This window comes from Primulina huaijiensis, chromosome 18 (assembly GCF_012295235.1).
Source record: "Primulina huaijiensis isolate GDHJ02 chromosome 18, ASM1229523v2, whole genome shotgun sequence".
In the NCBI taxonomy this organism is placed as follows: Eukaryota; Viridiplantae; Streptophyta; class Magnoliopsida; order Lamiales; family Gesneriaceae; genus Primulina; species Primulina huaijiensis.
This window is the reverse complement of record NC_133323.1, coordinates 19014586-19037552: the sequence shown is the minus strand read 5'-3', so window position 1 is coordinate 19037552 and position 22967 is coordinate 19014586. Positions and strand designations below refer to the sequence as shown.

General features: G+C 36.5%; 1 protein-coding gene across 1 annotated transcript; it reads right to left on the bottom strand.

Moving 5' to 3' along the window:
* Window positions 1-2046: 2046 nt before the first annotated feature.
* Window positions 2047-22954, bottom strand: LOC140964015 (nuclear pore complex protein NUP155). Its single transcript, XM_073423494.1, has 13 exons — window positions 22547-22954; window positions 20579-20748; window positions 19566-19692; window positions 8955-9217; window positions 7059-8724; window positions 6766-6978; window positions 6332-6579; window positions 5832-6234; window positions 5444-5649; window positions 4313-4664; window positions 3218-3436; window positions 2742-3070; window positions 2047-2596 (listed from the first exon to the last, which is right to left on the bottom strand). The coding sequence occupies exons 1-13, from the start codon at window positions 22706-22708 to the stop codon at window positions 2479-2481; spliced, it is 4476 nt and encodes a 1491-aa protein (XP_073279595.1). The 5' UTR covers window positions 22709-22954; the 3' UTR covers window positions 2047-2478.
* Window positions 22955-22967: the final 13 nt, after the last annotated feature.

Sequence of the window (22967 nt, the reverse complement as noted above, 5' to 3'; positions counted from 1 at the left end):
TCTACTCTAAGGCATAGTTTGGTACACATGATAGGATAACCATGTGATATATAATATAAGGATAAGTTAAGGATAAATAAGACGTAGGATATTATATTTAATGTTTGGTAAGATTTTAATAAGAGTGATTAAATTTATATATTAGATTTTAATGACAAAATTAACCTTATCATAATAAATTTTATAATTTCAAAGTTGTTGCTTGAGTTCATATTTCTTATATGTTCATGTGCCAACAATGATTGCATGATTTATTTATTTTTACCGAATTTTATAATTATATAATATGATAATTGAGCCCTTGATTTTGTGAGTTAAGTCAAATATCAATTTTTAAGGTTAATCGAGTGATACTAATAATTTTATTGAGATTTATAAAAATCATTTACATAATTATCTCGAGTTCATTTATATAATTATCATATTATATAATATATAAAAATAAATAAAATATTTATTTGATTTTAATTTCTACCTACTAGCAGAGATTTATAAAAATCATTTATAGGGTTTATGATTTTTTATATTGAGGACAATTATGTCATTTGTGGTGTTTTTATCATTAAATTAAAATTATCACATCTCATAAAAAAGATATTTTATCATTGTATAAAATTATTTCTAAAAAGATACTAAACGTGGGATAAGGAGGATTATTTATCAATCCCTTTCTTATCAAGTGTACCAAACTATACCTAACAGTACTGAATGAGATATCCAGCTGAGTATGCATTCTTATGTGTTGCATTTTATTTATCATATGATGCATGTTTATTTTCATATTATTTTATTCAGCATTTACATCTTGTAGAGGCTTGTGTCTTTTGAGATACCCTTGTTGGCTAGTGTCGCTCAACACTCTTTTTTGGACATTCACTCCCCGTAAGTTACCAACAGGATCACAGAACAGTTTGCGGTAACTCAAGACATTACATGTCCAATATCTTTTTGAGTGTGTGAGGCACCTCTGAATCAACATAATAGTGTGTGCATACTCTGGCGTCCATACACAGATTGAGCAAGTGTTTCCAATTTGATCATTAGTCACTAGTTCATGGTTCATGCATGTACATATATGTTTGTATATTCATAAATTATATATTAGACGATTTTTCGCTCATGTCCTTGCTTGTTTCTTGGAAACCTTATTCAACGGGGTAAGCCTCAGATTGGATGGGCTTAGAGAAGTCGGTGGTGGCCATTAGAGATTGGTGCCTTCAGGGAAGTTATTTCAGAGTTTTCCGCCGTTGTTTATTTGGATTTTCCAGACAAATTCAATATGGTCGTATAATATTGTTATTTAAGTTTACCGCTTGTTTAGCGGGGATACAATAGTTATTTTTATTCCATTAATTTAGTATATTTTCCGCATATTATGGTTAAGACTCTAATCATGTTAATTAATTTTTATTATTGCATGCAAGTAATTATTTATTGTAGGCGTTCCACATTAAAGTTGTATCAGAGCATACAAAGATTTTTGGAACAGTGATATTGTTTTGAATTTAGAACTTTCCTTTGGTTTCCTTCAAGATATCAGGAAAAGGAAACCATGGTAAATGTAGCAGTCATGATTAGCGTTGGACATGAACATCACGAGGAGGATTTTGTGCCAAGGATGCCAAAGAAGTCGGGTGGATATATTTAACTTAGTCAATATTGGACCTCCACCTTTGACAGGAAGAGAAATTGCCAAGGGTGCAATGCTCTGGATTGATAAGATGGAAAGTGTTTTGTTGTGTTTGGCTATGGAGACGGAAAAAAGCTCTTAGTTGCCGATCCACTCTTGCGAGATAAAATTGGATAATGGTTGTAGTCCACCAATGTTAAGTTAATGTATCATTTTTTCATTCCAAAATACAGCAGAATTCAAAATTTTTGTTTTAACAATCAAAATATTACTAAGACACTCAGTATGATTTCAACACATTGAAGGCCATGCAACGCCCTTGCATTCTGAATGAGAGTGAACGAATCAATGACTTCACCATCAGGTAACCTTTGTTGTAAGCCCTAATCCACGGAATGATTGAAAGAGATCAGGAATGAAAATAATCAAAATCATCACAACGTTCCATTTAACTTGTTCCACAACATAATATCTTGTATGAGGATGAAAATGGGGCGTGACGATACGGGTTTGTCATCTACATCCCTGCAACCATACCCGCTCTGATCCCCACTTTTTTGGGTTCGGGGGTTCGAGGAACCAATTCACCGCATAATTGACTAATTAAACTGAAACTACATTCCACATGAGGTTATCAAATATACCCGGTTTCTGAAGGAAGCAGTAGAGAAACTGTTCTGAATTTCGGCATACTCTTTCCGCCCGCTTATCTTCCCGAATTGTGCTGACACATGATATAATTGAAGAGGATACTCTAATTTATATGATGTAATTACAGAGGAAAAGACACTGTTATGGAAAGGGCCGTTTCAGCACACACTATTTCACATAATCCTGTAAAAAAACGCTCAAAACCGATCAAGGGGGAAAGGGCTCGCGAGTGATTCTTCGAGCTCCTTGAAACCACGGTAAACAGCCTCTGTTTGATTTTGTGGAAGGGCCAACCTCCGCACCTCGGTCATATACCTGTTATTTTAATGATAGAAGTGTTACATGAATAAAAGGATAAAAAAAAACTCACAATAAGTGCATTCTGAAATCACCGATGACATTTAAAAAAAAAAACAGAGAGAACAATTGAAAGGTAGTACAGCTTGGAAGAAAAACAAACCTATTTGCCGAACTGCTGATCTTATCATGAATCCCTTGATTTCTTAATGTAGTTTGCCCCATTGAAAATGGTCCACCAAGAATCAAAGAAGCTCCAACAGCACTTGTGCCCATTTTCTGTGCAAGAATGGACATTGCCCACTCGCGAAGAAGAACGAGAACAGACCTAAGAAGGCGTAACCTTAAAATTGGAGATGGTAGAATAGCTCCATTCGATAAAACCTGATCATAAGTATTCAATACAGGCTCTATTGCACCCTTGCAAGCAGCAAGAAGAGCCCTGGCTATATCTTCATCTCCGACGAGTTCAACCCCTGAAACCACACGCTCCTACAGAGATTAAGAAAAAAGGTTAGCATATTAGATGCTGAAATTTTGCCAAAGCTACGAGGCATATAATAATTGTCTTAAAATTACAAGTAAAAATTAAATCACACATAATACACAGAATGAAACAGCTAAGAATAACATTTTTACCTGTGCAGCTTTCTCAAGGTGAAGACACAGTGTATCTAATGGTAAGATAGCTCCATCGGAAGGGAAAACATGGGAACCAGCCCTCTTCAGCACAGTACAAGCTTCAGCAATGCCACCTCTTGAAAGAGCTTGATCAATGAGCCTAGCCCAGGTTTCTCTGACAATGCTGCTATCGGCATCACCAGAATAGCTTGCAAAATATAGCATTTCAAGACAAATCTGGAATCAAAGGAAAATGAGATTGTGGATCTTAAATATGAGAGGTAACAAACAGAGATATGACTTGATGCACGGTAGAATTTATATCCAGCAGTATCTAGCAGAGATAATCAGAAAACTGAAAGTGTCTAGTACAAAGCAAACAAATACACAAACCTAAATATGGCAGCATGTATGTTAGCAGAAAAAGAGAACTAATTTTGAAATAATAGTGAGACGTCACAGACCAAGCAACAGAATAAAAAAGAACGAGCCTATTTTCTTTTCCTTTCTTTCACCTATAGAAATCCCACTTCTCCACATTTCTTCTAGAACTCGAATAAGAAACTCACTTTTTTATCCTGGTTCAACTCTCAGGAATCTCATATTTCTACAATTGTGATACCCAACGACCAGTTCCTTGACCTACTTTAAACTTTGAATTCTATGAGACCAAAGTTTAGGGAAACCAATTAAAACAAATAAACAGCAAAAACAGCTAAATGCATATGAAAGTAAGATGATAAGCAGATGCCTTTGTTATCTAGGTGATTGTGCCGTGGAACCTAGGACATTATCACAATCCCTGAGCAATTCTATAAGTCAAACAAAAAGTTCACAAATAGAACGACTGAGGAGGACAATACCTAGAAGGAAATGCTGCATGCTTTCCAGCTAGAACACAAAAAAATGAAAACTTGCCTAACAAATAGATATAGTTTATGTCTCATACAAAAACAGTCAACCTTCGCCGACATTCTAACATAATGAGAGGCCTAGGTCATAATTTCACAATGGAGCCTCATTAGTTTATGGAGTTTTACAGTGATGCTAAAGATAAAAAGGATGATTGAGACAATGGTAATTTCTTCACAGCGGTAAACGTGAATTACAAACCTCCCAGAGTTCAAATGGCACAGCAAACTCATTATATAATTGAGTGATGGTCTTTAAATCCACTGATAACTCTTTTGCCTTTTCTCGAACGGAAATCACAAAAGCAGCGTCACTGGGCGGATCATTAGCAGGCGATGAACCATTCATGTCGAATTCAGATGTGCTAGGAGAAGCCTCCAACCTTGAAGCCAGCACCTCCAATTCATCTTTAACCTTTATCTGAAATTGAAGAACAGCGAGCTTGCCTTCAAGTAAGTCAAGAAGCCCATTGTCAATAACACCCCGGACAGAAATGTTGTCCGTCTCATAGGCACTCTTTGCCTGCAGAACAGCATTACTCAGGTATTGACGCCTAACATCAAAACAACAAGACGGCTGACTGTTAGAAGGAATCAGATGAATTATCAACTGAACCAAGACAAGGTCCAATCAACAGAAAATAATAACCATGTGCATGTTAAAGATATACGAATGTGAAGAACTGAAGTTCTTGTTTATAAAATGGGACGTCAACCATTAAGAACAAGGTAAATATACAGAACAAAACATGGAAAAAGGGTGGCAAAGTTGAACCTATAAAGACCTGATCGATAGAATAAATAAACAAAACTGGATAGTTAACAATCAATACCTTTTGTTTTGGACTAACTTAATAGTTATAAACTTATAGTTCAAAATGAACACATAATCTCCTTTGTTGCGTGACTGGATTATTTATGACCACCACAAAGATAAGTTGATGACTGTGAGCTGGTAGTTGATACATTCAAGTTTCAAAACAACATTCAAGTCTAATTGACAGGCAATTTTTATCGATATAAGGTGGCCAAGCAACCGATCCCTTTTAGTAGGAGAGTAAATTGAAACAGCATTGCATATATCTTTTGCAAATTATTAACAGGCCATGCTGTATGTGGTGGTAAGTGGTCAGGACATTTCAATCACAAAAATCACATGCAGCAACGTGTTGATAATGCTGGGGATCCAGCTCCATATATGCACATGATGATGATAGTAACCTCTCATCATACAAATTCTAACTTACACCGACAAATCTTCAAGCAACTTGCATCTGGTACTCATTTTGGTCATTTATCCATGCAACAAATGAATTTAGGCAAGAGTGAGAACCTTTGTTCAAGAGTTGGTGTATCGCCCACTTCACTGGATCGTCTTTCCGCCAGCCTCACTAATATTTGAGCAGAAAATACATGCTGCTGCTTTGACACATAATAACGTGCAAGAAGCTCAAAGTATTTTATCTGATTAGATCGCATAGGAACTCTTGAATGACCCGTTTGCGGAATCAATGATAAAATAGAGGAGACAGTCCGAACCTATAACAAAATTACGAGACTGGTTAATGGAAGGGAAGATTATACCCATTGAAATAGATTACAAACTCCTAAGTGAGAAAAACAATGGCCGTCCAAAACAAGAGTATTGATAATGATTTCAAGAAAGATTGAAGTTCAATAATCACAAATAAATAGGGTTGGGGGGGGGGGGGTTGTCTAACCTCATCACGTCCTGCATTTTGCAAAAACTGCACCAAGTCTGGACCGCCATATTCTAATAACTCATCTTCAAGGCCTATGTCGATCAATGTTTGATACAAGTACTCATGGAAAATTTTATCAGAGGATTGAACACTGAGTTGAATGATTTGACATATGTACTTTTTGCGAGAGGCCAGATCAAGAACAGATTTAGAAAAAGTCCTGGTTGACGATCCAAATTCCTTTTCTGAAGCTTCATCTTTAAGAGAATGCAAAGCAGCAGTGACAATCTCATAACACTGCAATCGTTGAGCTAGGGCATGTTCCCGGATCCCTGAATCTACTTGATCATTTAAAGCATCACCGGCCGGATCAAGAGTCAGGGCCTTTTGCAATGGTAATCGAACCACAGCTTCATAGAATCTGCAATTGCACTACAGTTTTATGCTTGAATCATGATAGTCTAATAAAACATGGCATAAATAAGAAAATTTTGAAAAAAAGGTCCAACATGACAAACCTCAAATCTTCAAATCGCTTGCATACAGTATATAAATCCGCAGACTCTGGAATTTTACTTAAACTGTTGAAGGCCTCCCTTGCAAGATTTTCCCGTTCTTCTGTGTCAGGAGTCGCAGCAGCTCTCTCGAGGCATTCAACAGCTAAGTAGAACTTGTAGTCAGTTTCTTTGTAGTAGCTTGGACAACCATCCCTCAGTCTACTACTAACATCATCCACCGTTCCCCTGCCACTAGGACCAGTGTAATGCTGGAGAAATTAAGGAGGCTTTGATATGAGAGATGTGTATATATGGAGCTTTATATGTTGAATAAAAGAAAGACGGATGATATAAAGAGAGATTAAATGATTGAAAGGGAGATGGTGATCATGGTCATGATCTTGATCTCAAAGTTCAGAGTATAACAAATGATTGTGCAGCAAATATCTTAGTACCTCCATTAGACCAGAAATAAGCCTTGTTGCCAATCGATCTCCATCCTCCGAACAAACTAAATGGTAGAACGTCAACTGAACTAAAGCCTGCTTAGTATTTGTATCAAAACTCTGAACCAAGCGTGCTACAATGTGCTGTGAAAGTAATTGAAGAAGAAATAAAGCTTCAGCGCATCTAAGAAGCAACTGCCTTACACACTCCATCGCTCTCACCTGCGAGACGACCGAACAAATTATCAATGGTATAGTATACGCTCACACAGTCACTTGACAGGACTAAAATCTTGTATTACCTCCATGGCCGCCAGTTCCCCAGAACTATAGGGAAGCCGCTGCCTTTTATTCAATGATCCACTCCCACCAGAGCCAGCATTCTGAGAATATGAACCAAATAAGTTCCAAACCATACTTCTGTCACCAGCACTCAGATCAGATCCAGTACCGATTAAAATTGAAGCACTTATATCTCCTAGACCAGCAACACAACCATAGAGCCCCCGCCTTTGATTCTTTCTGGACCTTAAGAACTTCTCTAGAGAGCGAATTTTGTCTTCAAGGACATGCATTGCCCCAACAGAGAGTCTGCAAGCTATAATCCCATCTTCAGGCATAGCATCTGAAGATCCCGAGCCACCTTTGATGATGAAAACAGGAAGGTCCCACAATGGTAACAATAACCTTGATGAGCACAAGCATAGGCCTTCATGAGCACCTGAAAATATAGGCTCAGCCTCTTGAACAACCTGCCCCATGATGAAACCACTAGCTGCAGTTCTAGTGTTGGACAATGCACCACTTCCTTCGAGTTGTGGCATTCCAACAAGTCTGGGGTCCTCGAATGCTTCAGCTGCTTTCTCAGAGGCAACATTGCTAACAAGGGTATCAGTGTAGACAATCCTTGCAGCGAGCATCAAGCACATTGCAGCTGACTCTCCAGCACCAAAACGATTGAAGAAATTCTCAAGTAATGATCTCGGTGAGCTAGATTCCAGCAATCTCCTCAGGATATCAATTGGTCTGTTGAAAACTACTTCCATCATGCCCATGGTACTGAAAATAACAATTTTTCTTCTTGGTAAAATATGCTGGCTAAACAGATCTCCTCTTGCCCATAGATTAACTGACGTCTTTTCAAAAGATTCCCATGAGTTATGAAATCTACACAGTTCTAATCCTGAATATAGTGACTGTATAATTGATGCAGTTTCTGGCAGGGGAAAAACATCTGCAACAAAAAGCATTCGGCCTTCTAAAGGTAGAGATGACACTGATTCTCTAAGCGCACGAGAACCCCTTTCCCCTGCTCCCAAGGTACCGGATGAAGCAGACTGCATGCAGGGATCCCTGTTCACAATTAGAAGTGATGAAGCTGAAGATGGGGATGAATCAGAAAGGACGAGAACTCCGGAAGAATAAAATGTTGATTCAATCTTCAGAGATAGATCATCACTCTGAGATCTTGCAGCAAGAGATAGCGCCCCAAGGGAAAGGCTGCCTCCCACACCTATGGGAGGTGAAGGCCGGGTGGTTACAACTTTTAAGCAGCTTGGTCTTTGGTGATTGGTTCCAAGCCCACCCAAACCTCCAACAGCACTATTAGTTCCACCAGATGCAGTAGAAAGGTACATCCTCCGACCATCTGACAGAATAGCAACTAGATGCAACCACTTTGATTCCAAAGTAGATAAAGGTGAAATGCAAACTATAGATGATTTGGTGGATCGAGATGGAGCTCTTGTCCCTGCAAGTTGTCTGCCACTGTGACGAGAGTCCCTCTGAGTGATCAAATTTCTTTCTTCAGCCACCTTCTTGAATGGACCATCTCCATTTGGTCCAAGAGAGAATAATTGTATTTTCATATCTTCTGTACGTGCATATAAAGCATGCCTCTCGGAATCAAGTACCATTTCAACAATTGGGTCAGCCGCTCCAAATTTAAACACATTAGGGACAACCCACCTGAAAAAATAAAATAAATATGCAAACTAAGAAATGCTAGATAAGCAAGAGATTAAATTTCAGGTAAAAATTAAAACACGAAGGATCATGATAAGATGAAAATCTTTCTGAAGGATTGAATCATTTTACACCATGGCAAGTTCAGAAAAATGCTAGCCAGAAAACTCTGGAGGAAACAAGATTTTACTGAACACGATCACAAGCCAAACGTAAAAAATGAGAAAAACTACCTCGAGATGACACTTCCAATGCCAGAAGTTAAGCAAATTTTACGACAGCGTCTGTGCCAACCTGAACCAGTTGTATATTGCATTTCATAAATGTGGCCATCACGCCCAGCAAGAAATATATGACCCTTGTTGGTGCAAGTGATGCAGGTCATTGTCACTCCATCTGATGGAATAGAGTATTCTGGCAATGGTTGAAGCGAAATCTCTGCATAAGGATCAGTACCGTCACCTTTTGCAGAACAACATACTCCTACAAGGATCAGCTGATTGACACAGAGAGCATCAGTAAAAAGAAAGTAAAAGAAACCCTTTATTTTTTAAAGTAAGGGAACGAGGAAATAACAAGCAAGAAGACATCATATCTCAGTGTTCTAAATGGCGGTCGATGCTACCGCCCCGCCTACGCATGAGGCAGCTGTTTTAAGCGGTCCAAGCTATACGGCGCTCAAGGCGGGTGGAGCCGGCTAGCAAGCGAGCCAAGCGGGCCAGGTGAGGCAGTTAACATTTTTAAGTTGTAGTCAACAAATTTTAAAAATCTAATCAAAGTCAACTAATTTTAAAACTCAAAACCCTAGTTATTTAAATCACACCCCATATTTTTTTTTTAACTTTTTTTTTATAAGAAACGTTATTTTATTAATGATATGATAGAACAAATTACGTCAGTCGACTAGTGGTCCACTACATCATGAAGTACATAACACCAAGGTTGTTTTAATGATACATAAAAGCCCAATCTCGCAATATATCTGATATCGAGACATTCTTGGAAGTCATCATGAGTGCCAATCCACATAGCAACTGTGATCTTGATTTTTCCCAACATTGTTCTCTAGTTTCTTCCTTGTCATCAAAAATTCTTCTATTTCTTTCCAGCCATACTATCCAGCATATGCAATGAACCACGACTTGCCAAAAAATTCTTCCCCTCTTACCAGTTAGTTGTTCTAAATCCATAGAAAATAAATCCCCTGTTGACTTCGGCATCACCCAAACCAATCCAAGTTCTTGCAAAGCTGTAGCCCACAGTCCGGTCGTGAATGGACAATGGATATGATCCTGAGTTTNAAAAAAAAAAAAAAAAACCAGAAGAATCCCCTCTCCACACACGGAAATCATTTACCCCTTCAATCAACCTAGTTCTCTCTAACACACCTAATAACTCGGACAACTGAAAAAGCTCTTCATCTCTGACTGCACTTCTAAAATGAAAGTCCCATGATTGAGTAGACGAGGCGTTGTCAAAATGGACAAAGTGAGAAATAGGCAAATTATGAACTGCTGATAACTGAAATAAAGCTGGAAAAAGTTCTTTGAAAGAAGAATCCCCCCACCACCTATCTTCCCAAAATCTCGCCTTATTACTTCCTCTCACCTCAATTGAGACGCGTTGCTGAAAAGTCGGGTATATTCGGGAAATAAACTTCCTAGTGCACTTGAACGTAACGTTTCTTGCCAACCCCGCATCCCACCCATTCTCTTGTAAACCATATATACTTACAATAATTTTCTTCCACAACGTCCCATCTTCCGCACAAAATCTCCACCACCACTTCCCCCAACACGGCCTTGTTTCTCAAGATAATATTCCCAACACCAAATCCACCTTTTTCCTTAGGTTTGCACACATGCTCCCACGCGACCAAGTGGCTATGCACATCTCCATCCACTCCAACCCAAAAAAAATTTCTTGAACTCTTCTCCATCAACTCCGCTATACCTTCAGGCACCCTAAAAAGAGACATGTAATATATCGGAATTGCATTTAAAACCAATGATATCAATGTTAATCTTCCCCCTCTTGACAAAAAAGTTTTTTCCAACTTGCCAATTTTTTCGACATCTTAGCCACAATGGGTTCCCAAAACGATGCTTTTAACGGATTTCCACCTAAAGGCATTCCAAAATACGTAATTGGCCAAATCTCCTTACCACATACAATTTGTTGTGCCAACAGTTCAACTTCTCTTTGTTCACAGTGGATACCCAACAGAGCATTTTTTTTCCCAGTTGATGTTTAATCCAGACATATGACAAAATGTTATCACAACTTGAACCAAAAACCTGATATGTTCCTCATTCCTCACAAAGAATAGTGTGTTATCCGCAAACTGAATGTGAGATATCTCTATCTTGTCTCTACCAACCTCAATCCCCCTTATAAAATTCATTTCCTTAGCTTTGTCAATCAATCTCTCCAGCACATCCACTACCAAATTGAACAATAAAGGAGACAATGGATCTCCCTGTCTAAGCCCTTTATGTGCCTTAATTTTTACCCTTGGCCGCCCGTTAATCATAACAGAAAATGATACGTTCGACACACATCCTTTGATCCACTTTCTCCATCTCCCTCCAAACCTTTTTTTCATCAAAACAAAATCCAGGAATTCCCAATTCACATTGTCGTAAGCCTTTTCGAAATCCACCTTAAACAATCATCCTTTCTTCTTCTTTCTCTTTCTCTTTTCGAGTAGTTCATTCGCTATAAGGCCACAGTCGAGTATTTGTCTTCCCTCAACGAAAGCATTCTGAGTTTCTGATATTGTCTCTAATATCACATTCCTGATCCTCGCAGTTAAGACTTTTGCTATTATCTTATACAAGCTTGTTGTGAGGTTAATCGGTCTGATATCCTTCACTTTGATAGATTCTTTTTTTTTCCGGATCAAACAAATATATGTTTCGTTGGTTACACCATTTATGATTCTGGTGTGAAAGAACTCATCGAAAACCTTCATTATATCTCTTTTGACTATATCCCAACATTCTTGAAAAAAAGCCAAAGTAAACACATCAGCCCCCGGACTCTTACCACCATCACACTGAAAAACTGCTTTCTTGACCTCCTCTTCTGAGAACTGCTTCTGTAAATCTCGACTCAAAACTCAATCAATGGGGCACCACTCCACTCCTTCAATCCCCCAACTTCTCGCATCTGTCAAACCATACAACTCCTTAAAAAACTTCAAAATAATGAAGACAATTTCATCTTCACCACTCGTAATCGATCCATCATCTCTTTCCAATATGTTAATGATAGCCTTACTCATCCGCTGATTTAAAAGTGAGTGAAAAAATTTTGTATTCTGATCCCCTACTTTAATCCATTTGATCTTGCTTTTTTGATAATTGATTTGATTTTTTCGACATATCAACTCTTCTAACAACCATTTTGTTTCTCTTCTTTCATTTGATACTTCTTCCGATCCCCGATCCTCACTCTCTAATTCATCCAATATGCTGATTTTTCGTCTTTAACTCTGCTAATTTCATTTCCACCATCTCATAAACGTCCTCATTCCATCTTCTAATTTCAACCTTCATCGCCTTGAGTTTCATCATAAATCTGTATCCCTCCCATCCTTGAATCTCCGCATTGTTCCACCACGATAGTGCTAAAGTTTTAAAACTTGTCCATCAACCACACGTTCTCGAATCTAAAAGGCGTCGGACCCCACTTACTTTTTTCCAAATCCAAGACCACCGGGAAATGATCTGAGGTGATTCTTGGCAAGATTGTTTGTCTATAAGTGGATAAGTTTCAGTTTATCCTACCGTGAACAAGAATCTGTCCAATCTGCAACAAATTAGTGAATCCCTTAAATTCGACCACGTGAACTTTCCATTCAGTAAAGGTGGATCACACAACTCCAATTCTAGTATCAATGTATCAAAACAGAGCATGCTCGAAGTCTGTGATCGACTATTCATTTTCTCACTTAACGATCTGAACACATTAAAATCTCCCCCCAAACACCATCTATCTCCACATAAAACCCTCAACCCGGCCAATTCATCCCAGAAATTATTTCTCAATCTTGGTTTACATGGGCCATATACAGCCGTAAACCACCAATCAGTGTACTCATACTTTTGAATATGGACTGAAACCGAAAATTCCCCTATCAAGTTATCCTTAACTGAAATGAACCTTAGATCCCACATAATCAAAATTCTCCCTGACCGACCAACTGCAGGTAAAGTAACCCACTCCACAAACCTTGATTTCCATATACTTGCAATAAAACTCATATCCACCACCTCTCTTTTGATTTCTTGCGGCACAACTAAATCTGGTATTTCTTTAGCAAGGACGGCACGTATCAATCCCCTACGTCTAGCTGAACCCCCAGCCCTAATATTCCATGAAAAAACATTCATCGATTCACTTCATCAACCCTCGAACTTTATCTGAACCTACACTTTTGTCTTTCCACCATCCTTCCCGTCTTCTTGATAATCCGAAAATTCCACTTTTCCTACACCCATCTTAGATAGACACTCATTTTCAACCGCCCACTTATTTTCAAGCATCTCCAGGCCCTCACATCTCCTTCCCGCTTCCATCCCATATTGCTGCCCTAAGGCGTTGTTCCCTGACATACCCGACTCTTCAAACAATGGCGAATTCCCCACCCCTCCTTTATTCTCTACCCCTCCCACCAACCCCACATTTGAGACAGACAAAAGAATAGAATGGAAAGAATTTTGATCAAGATAAGAAAGATTGGGTACAGTGAAAATCTTACTCAGAGATAATTCAAAAAAGTCCCCTAAATCTTCGAGTTCCATGGAGTGCGGAGTCGACTCATCTGAAGTTACTGAAATATGACTGTCAACTTCAATGGATTCGCATCTTTCGTCTGAGATATCATCCCTTACTTCTTTTGTTAGTTTGTCCTCCCATTTCCTATCATCTCCATCCAGTATCTCTATCCCATCCTCAATGAGTGTCTCTGTCTAGAGTTAAGTGACTCATTTTTTGACTTCAAAAATTTCCTACGATAAACGAACTCAAACTTTTTTCTTTTGGACTAATCTCCTCCTCTGTGTGTGCATGACATGCCTCCGTGATCGATAAATTATTCACCGATTTAATCGTCTCTTTCAGAAATTCACCATCTCCTTTCGGCCTTAACTTCTTAAGAATCTTGATTTGTCGCCCTCGATACCATGGTTCAGAAACGCAACCACTTCTATCTGAATTTTGTAATGTGCCCTCTATCTCTTGTCCTTTGGATTGAACCGTGATCTCCGACCTCAATTTTTGACCTTTCTGCTTAAGCTCGCAGGATCCTTCTTCATTTCTTATTTGCTGAAGTTTGTGTTTATCTGAATCCATTTTGCCAGTGTCACTTGTAGGTACTACATTGTTACCGTTCCCATTGAATCTTTTCGCTATACCCCATCCCGTCAACACTCTAGCACCATTAACCACCACTTGTGCATAAGATCTTTTTTCATAAGTTTCATACGCTGCTATGTTGACCGAATCCACTACAATGCGAATAATCATAGGTCCTCTTTGAGTTGAGATCTTCATGTTTCTATTGATGAACCCACCTTCAAGTCCCACCACTTTGATTTTTGCCGCCGACAAATCTTTTAGTTGAATAGTGTCTTGATGATGCTCAACAACCTCCACATTGCTCTCCTATGTTTTTGAAAAGAGCAGTGGACCATAAGTCCCAAGGTAACTCCAATAAACGCACCCAACTATTACAACATTCAAACACTTCATCTTCACAGTTGATTTGCTGCCTCCATCTCTCAAATGACAAGGTAACTTTTTTCTCGAGAAAGCATTTCTTCATTCGCAGATAAAAGGAGGCATCTTTTTCTTTGTGTGGCCACCATATTGCTTTGTTGGCTTGAAATGGAAATATTTCAACATTCCTCTAGACCGCCTTCCCAAGAGTGAAGCGCACCAAATCCCACAATGTATGGACACATTCCCTTGTGATGATGAGAGCTTTACTCCAATCCTTAACCATACATACTGGTAATTGATCATATGTATCAGCTTCTATAACCCCCTGTTTAATGTGGTTCGGGCACAATTTTTCAAGCTTTTGTGATTGTTCCATATGTTTCTTTCCTTCACTAATGCGCATTACATTATCCCATTCTTTTCTTCATAAATCTGGACAGATTGTGTGCCACCCATTTCCAACCCCAATCGAATCGCCCACTTGGTATGATGATGCGCTGCCTTTGTCCCTTCCAGATAAATTTAGAGACTTCGAGGTAGCTTCCTCGGCCATTCACAATTTTCTGCATAGATATTATTGCTTCTCTTCCTCTGAATCTATTAAACTTAGAACATGATTTAGGTTTGTTAATGTATTCCCACAATTTCAACAAGATCCAATCTAAGCTTTCCAAATCTACTTCCAACTCATAGCTCGCATTTCTAGTTCTCTCCGTCATACACACAGTAAAGCCCCTCCTACCACTGCTTATTAGAAACAATTTTTGCTCTATTTTAACCTCGCAAACTGTCTTGAAATTAGCCCGATTCGTCCCTCTGTTCATGACTGATGTATTAGCTGTGGTTACTGAACTGGTGATCGAAGAGGTTAGAAGGTTTTTGGCACTGGAATTTCATGACAACAATAAATATCGGACAAAGAGTGTAACAGAAAGAAAAGGAAAACGCAACTGAAATATGTTTTGAAATGGCGGTAGGAGTTCAAATAAGTTCGGTGATGTTCGGTGATGAGACTAGGTAGTCGGACAAGATAAGAAGAAGAGATGGCTGCCAGCAAAGATAACGAGCAGGGAGCGAAGCATTTTCAGAAAGGAAGGCGAGAAAATGTGTGAAGGTAGAGGCCGCCGACGGCCGACGGCCGGCGCCAGTGACTGAGGGAAGGTGCGATCGACAAAACTCAGGAATTTAATTCTCGCTCTTCACCATCCCCATTAGAGAACTTGACGAAGATTTAGATATATCGGAGGATGAGAATGAAGAAGATGTTGATTGAGTCCGATGATGAGAGGATTATGAATGTAGTTGATGGTGCATATGCAGATGATTTGGAAGATTAGTTATGTTTAGTCTAGTACTTGTTCTAATGATAGATTGAAACTTTTAATTTTAAACTTAGTTTTTTGGTAAAGGTAATTATATTACTTTGTTAGCATAATAGCATTAATATACTGATTAATTTTTTATTAATTATCTTGTTAGTTTACATTTATATATTCATTTGCACATTATCTAGATGATATTATATGGTACGAAGCTTCTTTATGTTTAAACATTATTTAATTACACATCTTACATAAAAAAAATGATGACTATTCATTATTATATTGCATGATTATCTATAAAAAAATTACTTAAAAAAATTCAACCGCCTAGCATCGCCTGGGCACCTCCTAGGCGGCTGAGGCGGCAGGCCACACCACAGCCTCCTGCCATTTACAACATTGTCATATCTTTGTGAATGAACAGGGACACACGTTAATAAAGCAACTAGTCAAGAATAATAACATGCATCATATGATGAAACTCGAAAATTCCCATCTCCAATTAGCCTCAAATTGTTTTTCCCTATTTTTTAATTTCCAATCATTATTTACCATAAAAAAATTTAAAATTGCAAAATACTTTCCATATTCAACTATAATACATACACGGATATCACAGAACTTAGGCACAAAGTGCAAGACGAGGCAAGTATATTAATCAAGCGAGGAGCCATGAAATACTATATATTAAAATCTTAGCATGTAAAGGCCCAAATTTTGTTTCAATGCCCCGGAAATTCAAAAATGGAAATAATGAACGTCTGCAGTCAGGAGATAAGTCATCAAAAAAGGTGTGATGTCTGAAATGCTAATTGTTTAATGGACAAGGTAAGCAATTGGGAGCTCAGCCATCTGCAAAGTAGTCTGGCGATCGGCTAGATTCATGTAGAAAACTTGAAACCTTGAAAAGTGAAGACGCCAACAGAAACGATATGGATTGTCTAATAATGCCAAGGCAGTTAAGGATGGCCCAAACTGCGAGAAGGCAAAGACAGTCCAAACAGCAAAATGCAATAAACGGTAGGGAGAAATACAAAAATGTAAGAGTGCAAGCTTTGCCAATAATTCACGTCACAAAGCACGTGCATCAAATTTATAAAATCATAATCCTTAACATATTGTGAAAGCTGTGTTTGAATTTTATGAGATTGTGCAGAAGCATAAAATAATATAACTATCGATATGCCAGATTTTATTTTCTAAAATTTAAGGGATTTATAACGTAATTATGATAAGACAATACAATAATAAATAAGGGGTCTCAAGTAGAATTTAAGACAATAAATTCAGTCTTAAAATTTCAAAATAATATAAATGGTCTGTAAATAGCATTGTTCTATGGTCTTGGTGAGCTAAGGAGTAGAATTGCAGAGAGAAGTTCGGTTTAGTCCAGAATATAAAATTACGTCTAAACATTTTGACTATATTCTAAAGATTTTTAAGCAAATAATTCAAGAATTTATTGTAAAATTCTTTATAAAATCATGTTCTTTTTTTATAACGGCCATGAAGCTCTATTCTGACTGAGAAATATATGAATTAATATTTTATTTAAGCCCCATTTAAGAATGAAGCAATGTTTTAACCACATTTTTGTTAAGAATATTCCAAGCCCTAAAACATTAAATTGGCATAGTGTTGACTGCTGACAAGACCAACTACCCAAATGACATTACAAGACAAAAAAGGTTGAAAAGTTTAGGCTTCACTCGGTCTTCCTTGCACCTTTTCTCGTCTAAAAATTCTTGAAATCTTCAACTTTGCATTAGTGAAGCTCAAAGTTCAAAACAAAGCAAGGGAAAAATAGGTGGGCCGTGGGGCCCTGATGGAAAGATTGATTCCATGTAAGAAATGAACAAAAAAGAAAAATAAGAAANATATTATAATAAATGTCTAAATATATTTAATTCATTATTAAAACTGGATATTAATGTTTGTGTGTATAACTTCTTGAAAATTAAATCTTTTCTTGAAATTACAAACCAAATTAAATTACATTTCAAATTTCAAATCCAGAAATTAAATTCCATTCTGGGAATTATAAACCAAATTCAAATTGTTATTCAAAACTTAAATATGAATTCTGAAAATTTGAAACATGTTTCAAAAATTGTGCTCCGTTGAAATCATTTTAATAATTTAAAATTAATGACACATATATATAGATGTAAGGTTATTATAATTAAAAAATTTCATCTATATTTTAGATGAACTAATTTTTAATTTGATTTTATTTTTGAGATCTAATATATTTATTTCAATGATAGTATAAAATAATTTTTCTCTTCAATATATCAACTTTAATTTTAAACCAACAATTCATGTATTAATATAGATGATTAAAAAATAATTGTATGTCAATTTAATATAAACTACCATTTTATTTTTTTTTATTCATGCAAAATAAACAAGGAAAAATTGTTAATTAACATATTTAGAATTAAAATATATGTATGGAATTTGACATACTCAACATACCAATTTTGTTAGTTAAATTATTTCAAGGCCAAAATTGATTATGAAGTTGTATAATAGGCTATTGTTAATAATCCGTGTTAAATAAATTTATATTAAATATCAATTACTATTTTTTTTTTACTTGAATAGATTTATCTTGTGAGTTATCATTATAAATGTTTCTTTTAGAATTAGTTCCATTTATTTTAATTATTTTTTGTTGTAAATATTTAAACAGAAAATATGGATTTGAGACCCAGAGTATCTAAACAATTTAGTTTTCATGGTTCATTCAAGATGCTGATTCCAATATCAATATCTCCGTTAAGTGATATTACAAATGGTATGATTTTTTTAATTAAATAAAGTACTTTATCTCAAACATAGATCATTCTCTTGGATTATGCAATGACACTAAATTGATCGTGACAAGGCTCGGAAACCATGTTATGGAAGGAAAAATTCTTACTGGAAGTAATGTATGTCATAAAGTACTTATTCCAAGAATGTCATTGACGCCTTCTAATCTAAGGCTTCCTTTTAAATTTCAACAAAGACATTATCATTTGATTGTATCATATGTAATGACAATCAACAGAAGTCTAGGGCAATCATTGTCTCATGTAGGACTTTTTTTGAAGAACCCTGTTTTTAGTTATGGTCAAGTGTATGTTGCTGTATCCAAAGTTACGAATCCTAAGGATATAAAAATTTTGATATGTGATAGTGATAGAAACCGAAAAAATTCAACGACAAATGTTGTATTTAAAGGAGTTTTTCAAAATTTGTAATTTGTTTTTGTTTTCTAATCATATGATCTATAATCCATTTAGTTTATTTGTATTTTAATTTAAATTATTTATTGAAATTAAAACCACATTAAAAGTTTGTATCATGTTTATCATTTTATTTTTTTACAGTTATTGTTTTCTACATATTACATAAATTTATATGTGAGTACAATATAATTGATAATCACATTATGTCATTCATTGTCTAATACAAGCGTAATATTAATTTTCAGCCGAAATACAAAAATGACTCTTTTATTCAGTGTTTCATTGTTAAGATCTATATTATGAAAGTCACGTTATAGAGAAAGTAAACAAATTAACGTACATACTAATTTTAATAATCAATTAGATAAAATAATTGTCCGTGCATCGCACGGGTGAAAAAGTAGTGGCATAATCATGAGAAAGTTTTGAAAGCTATGTTACCAAAAATTGTAGCATTCATAAACCATATTACTAATAATCAAGGGCAGAACAAAGCCCGGCTGGGGATTGGCCATCACATCATTGATAAATTTTAAAAAATGTGGAGAAAATTAACTACCTCAACAGGAGTTGCCAAAACTAGTAATTGTTGAATGGATTCAACAAAAATGCCAGACTTGGTTTTGGCCAGACCAACAGCGCATATAGCTTGTTCATCCCCACTATATTCTGGACATTGACCGTCCCTGCATGCAAAACTGAGATGAAACATGCGTGGAAAAAATGCTTGGTACAGAATAGTAGTAGTCAAACAGAAATGCGAGACAAATACTCGCTGGGGAACATTCAGCAGCTCTGCGCCAGGTCCATGCCATTCAAATGTCTCCATATCAGTTAATGCTATGGATTTGTGATGTCATTTAAACTATTTAACCTAATTTCTTATGCAAGTATAGGATCATGTCTGTAATAAAATTCAGTAATTGTATTCAAAATCCATATCTAATTTAGTAATCAGACTCCAACGCTGGAAACCTAAACCCAGAGTCCCAGCCCAACTTATATGATTTCATATCGCTAATATGGCTCCACCATCGCTTTTTCTTTTTCTCCTGCTAAGAAATATAAAATTTTGAATTTGTCCCCTAAAACTTTTTATTTCCATATTCCACAAAACTGATATTCTGCACCTAGAAAATTTCACCCTAGCAAAAATATTGGCTCCACACTGGATCCTTATCAGTAATATTATTTTAATGCAATACATAAAAACTAGAAATATTCTAATAGGGAATGAAAATGATTTCATACCAGTTCTAACAAAAAAATAAATCACCCACTTCAGTTTGGCTAACCTTTAATTCTTACAGTCCTTTTCCATGCAAGAAAAACACATGCCATTATCCCTCACTATAGCCTCAATTCCATAGCATACTCTGAGACTACGAAATCTCTCTTAGTTTGATGACAGCATGTAATACAACAAATTTTGCAGAAAAATTAGTTTTACATAAATCCAATGAAGATAACATCGTGAAACTTTTATAACAATTTCTTTATGGGTCAACAACAGTTTATTCACCACAATAAGTGGTTGTGAACAAGTCTAGATGACGACTGCACAACACTCACCACTTATCAAAACGCCAAAGGAATATAGAATTATCCACCGATGCCCATGCCCGCCGTATTTCTGGAAATATTCCACATAAAGCTGTTCCCTCTCCACCGGCTGCATTGTATCTCTCAATCAGCACCGGAGGCAGCTCCCAAGTGTCCACAACTTCAACTAAAGGAGGCCACTGAAATCAAAGTGTGAAAGCTTAAAAGCCAATAATTTCCAAATAAAGAAAACATATTTGGCAAAACATCATAAGATTGCTCAATGACCCACAACATGCAAAAAAAAGTAAAAAAAAAAAAAGACAAGATTAACAATATACATGATAATGAATATGAAATTTCAATGATGGGAATGAAATTAGTAACTAGAAAAGTTATCATAGAGCCTAGACACAACTCACAAGGAGATGCGAGCTCTTTATTGAAGCGAAGCGCCCTAGAATTATATGCTAAAATATCAATATCTAAATAAAATATCATCACATACAATTGGGCATGTATTTTACAAATTATTAAAGGATAATAAAACATTCATAGTATATAAGTGAAAATGCATGTTTTTCATGTCGCAATTCATTATGAACCTACAATCTTTGCATAAAGACACGCTTAAAAATGGCTTGGAGCCTTTAAAGCACACCAAGGCTTGGGCTTCATGGTCAAAACTTGCTCCATTCAAGGGTGGCCTTACCTTGTGTCGAAGAGCAAAGATAAGAACCTCGATGAGCCTTGAGCCTAGGTGAACGCCTTGTGGCTTTTAATAACTATGGTTATTACCATTTGTCTTACAATATTTATCATGGCAAACCTTTCAAAAACATTCACAAACATAGTAAATCAACAGCACTAATGTCATAAAAAAAAACTTAAGAAGTAACCATACTTATTGTTTTTTTTTAAGTAACCATACTTATTGTTACTTTTATTTCATTTTTGGTTTTAGCAAGGACTTCAAACACAAAAAGAAGCCCCTTCCCCATCTCCAACGGTCTTCTATTCTGCCAAAACCTAAATTTTAAGCCACGACTTTATCCATAATGCATCCTTTGTTCACACTTCACATGTGGCCCACATTCAAGTTTCCACCACAAGTCTCCATCGTTACAAACCCAGATGTATGGGTCCTAGATAACCAATATCATTTTATTGGGCCCAAATATTTTAGAAAATGTTACTTGGAGAAGGAGAAAGGGAGAAGCTAGAAATCAGAAATATATAAGATTATAGTTAGTTGGGAGAGGGGGTATTCTAGCAGATTGTTGTGCGGCTAGCCTTGTTCTAGGGTATGGAGAGAGTAGTGTCTTTCTTGTAAAGAATTTAATCATTGGCTGGGTGTTGCACTCAGATTAGTGTAGCTTTAATGCTCTGAGTATTAACAACTTTATATATATCAGTTTATATTCTCTATATTTTGTCTTGTGGTCATATCACCACCACACACCTTAATCACTGTTAGATACACAGCATTCTTCATGCAAAAACCTAATAGTTAAGCCACTGCTTCATCCATTAATGGCACCCTTATTCACAGTAGCATACTCTCAAGTCTCCACCACATACCTAAGTCACATTTATATAGACAGCAAAATAAACATAACATTTGCTTTGCTCTTTTTCTTTCAACAATATTCCTCCAACTAAACTCAAAATAAAATCAAAGTGAAAAACTTTATAACTTAGACCACACTCTGCTCGAACACAAGTTAAACAATTTTCTTTGCCTCAGAAGTTTAGCTGTAACTGCACATTCTTTGTCTTCTTATGAAAACCAAACACCATTTTTCCAACATTTTTTCAGCAATTGATTCTCCATCCAATTAATATTCACACAAAAATAAAAAAATCAAACTAAATAAACTCCAAAAAATTACCACAAACGCAACTATACAACACAATCTCATAAATATCTAACCGCATAAACCTTTCACGAAAGTATTCTAATCAGTAGTTTCTTTAACAATCTTACAGTACACATACCTCACGTGGGTGAGTGGAATAAGGATGACTAATGTATCTAGAAGCTTCCAGGGCTTCTTCCAGATCCATATGCCCAGCCACCTCCCTTCCAATCCTATCGCTGACCACTAAGCCGGCATTTGTGACGTCGCGCATCACAATTCCGTTTCCCCATGCTGCCATCTTGAGTTGGATACAATTGAACTTTGTTTCTTCAAAGGCCTCAAGAAATTCTGAATTTCGAGGGAAGAAACGGTAGATCTTGAAATTTAAAAATGAGAAGAAGAAATTACATGCCTATAGTTGATAATACATTGAAATTAAGAATCCAGAAACGCGAGAATTTGGGGTTTTTGGGCAGAAAAGGGTTTTGGACGGCAAGTAATTCTAGGGTTTTAATAGGAACTCCGGCGGGTAAATTCAGCCAAAATTTTCAAATACT

Bases quoted from the DNA above. Each gene is read 5' to 3' on its own strand.
- LOC140964015 (XM_073423494.1), bottom strand. From the start codon at position 22,708: ATGGCAGCATGGGGAAACGGAATTGTGATGCGCGACGTCACAAATGCC. The intron at 6,979-7,058 runs GTAATACAAGAT...GTCGTCTCGCAG, and splicing joins GGGAACTGGCGGCCATGGAG to GTGAGAGCGATGGAGTGTGT. The intron at 3,071-3,217 runs GTAAAAATGTTA...TAATCTCTGTAG, and splicing joins ACCTTGAGAAAGCTGCACAG to GAGCGTGTGGTTTCAGGGGT.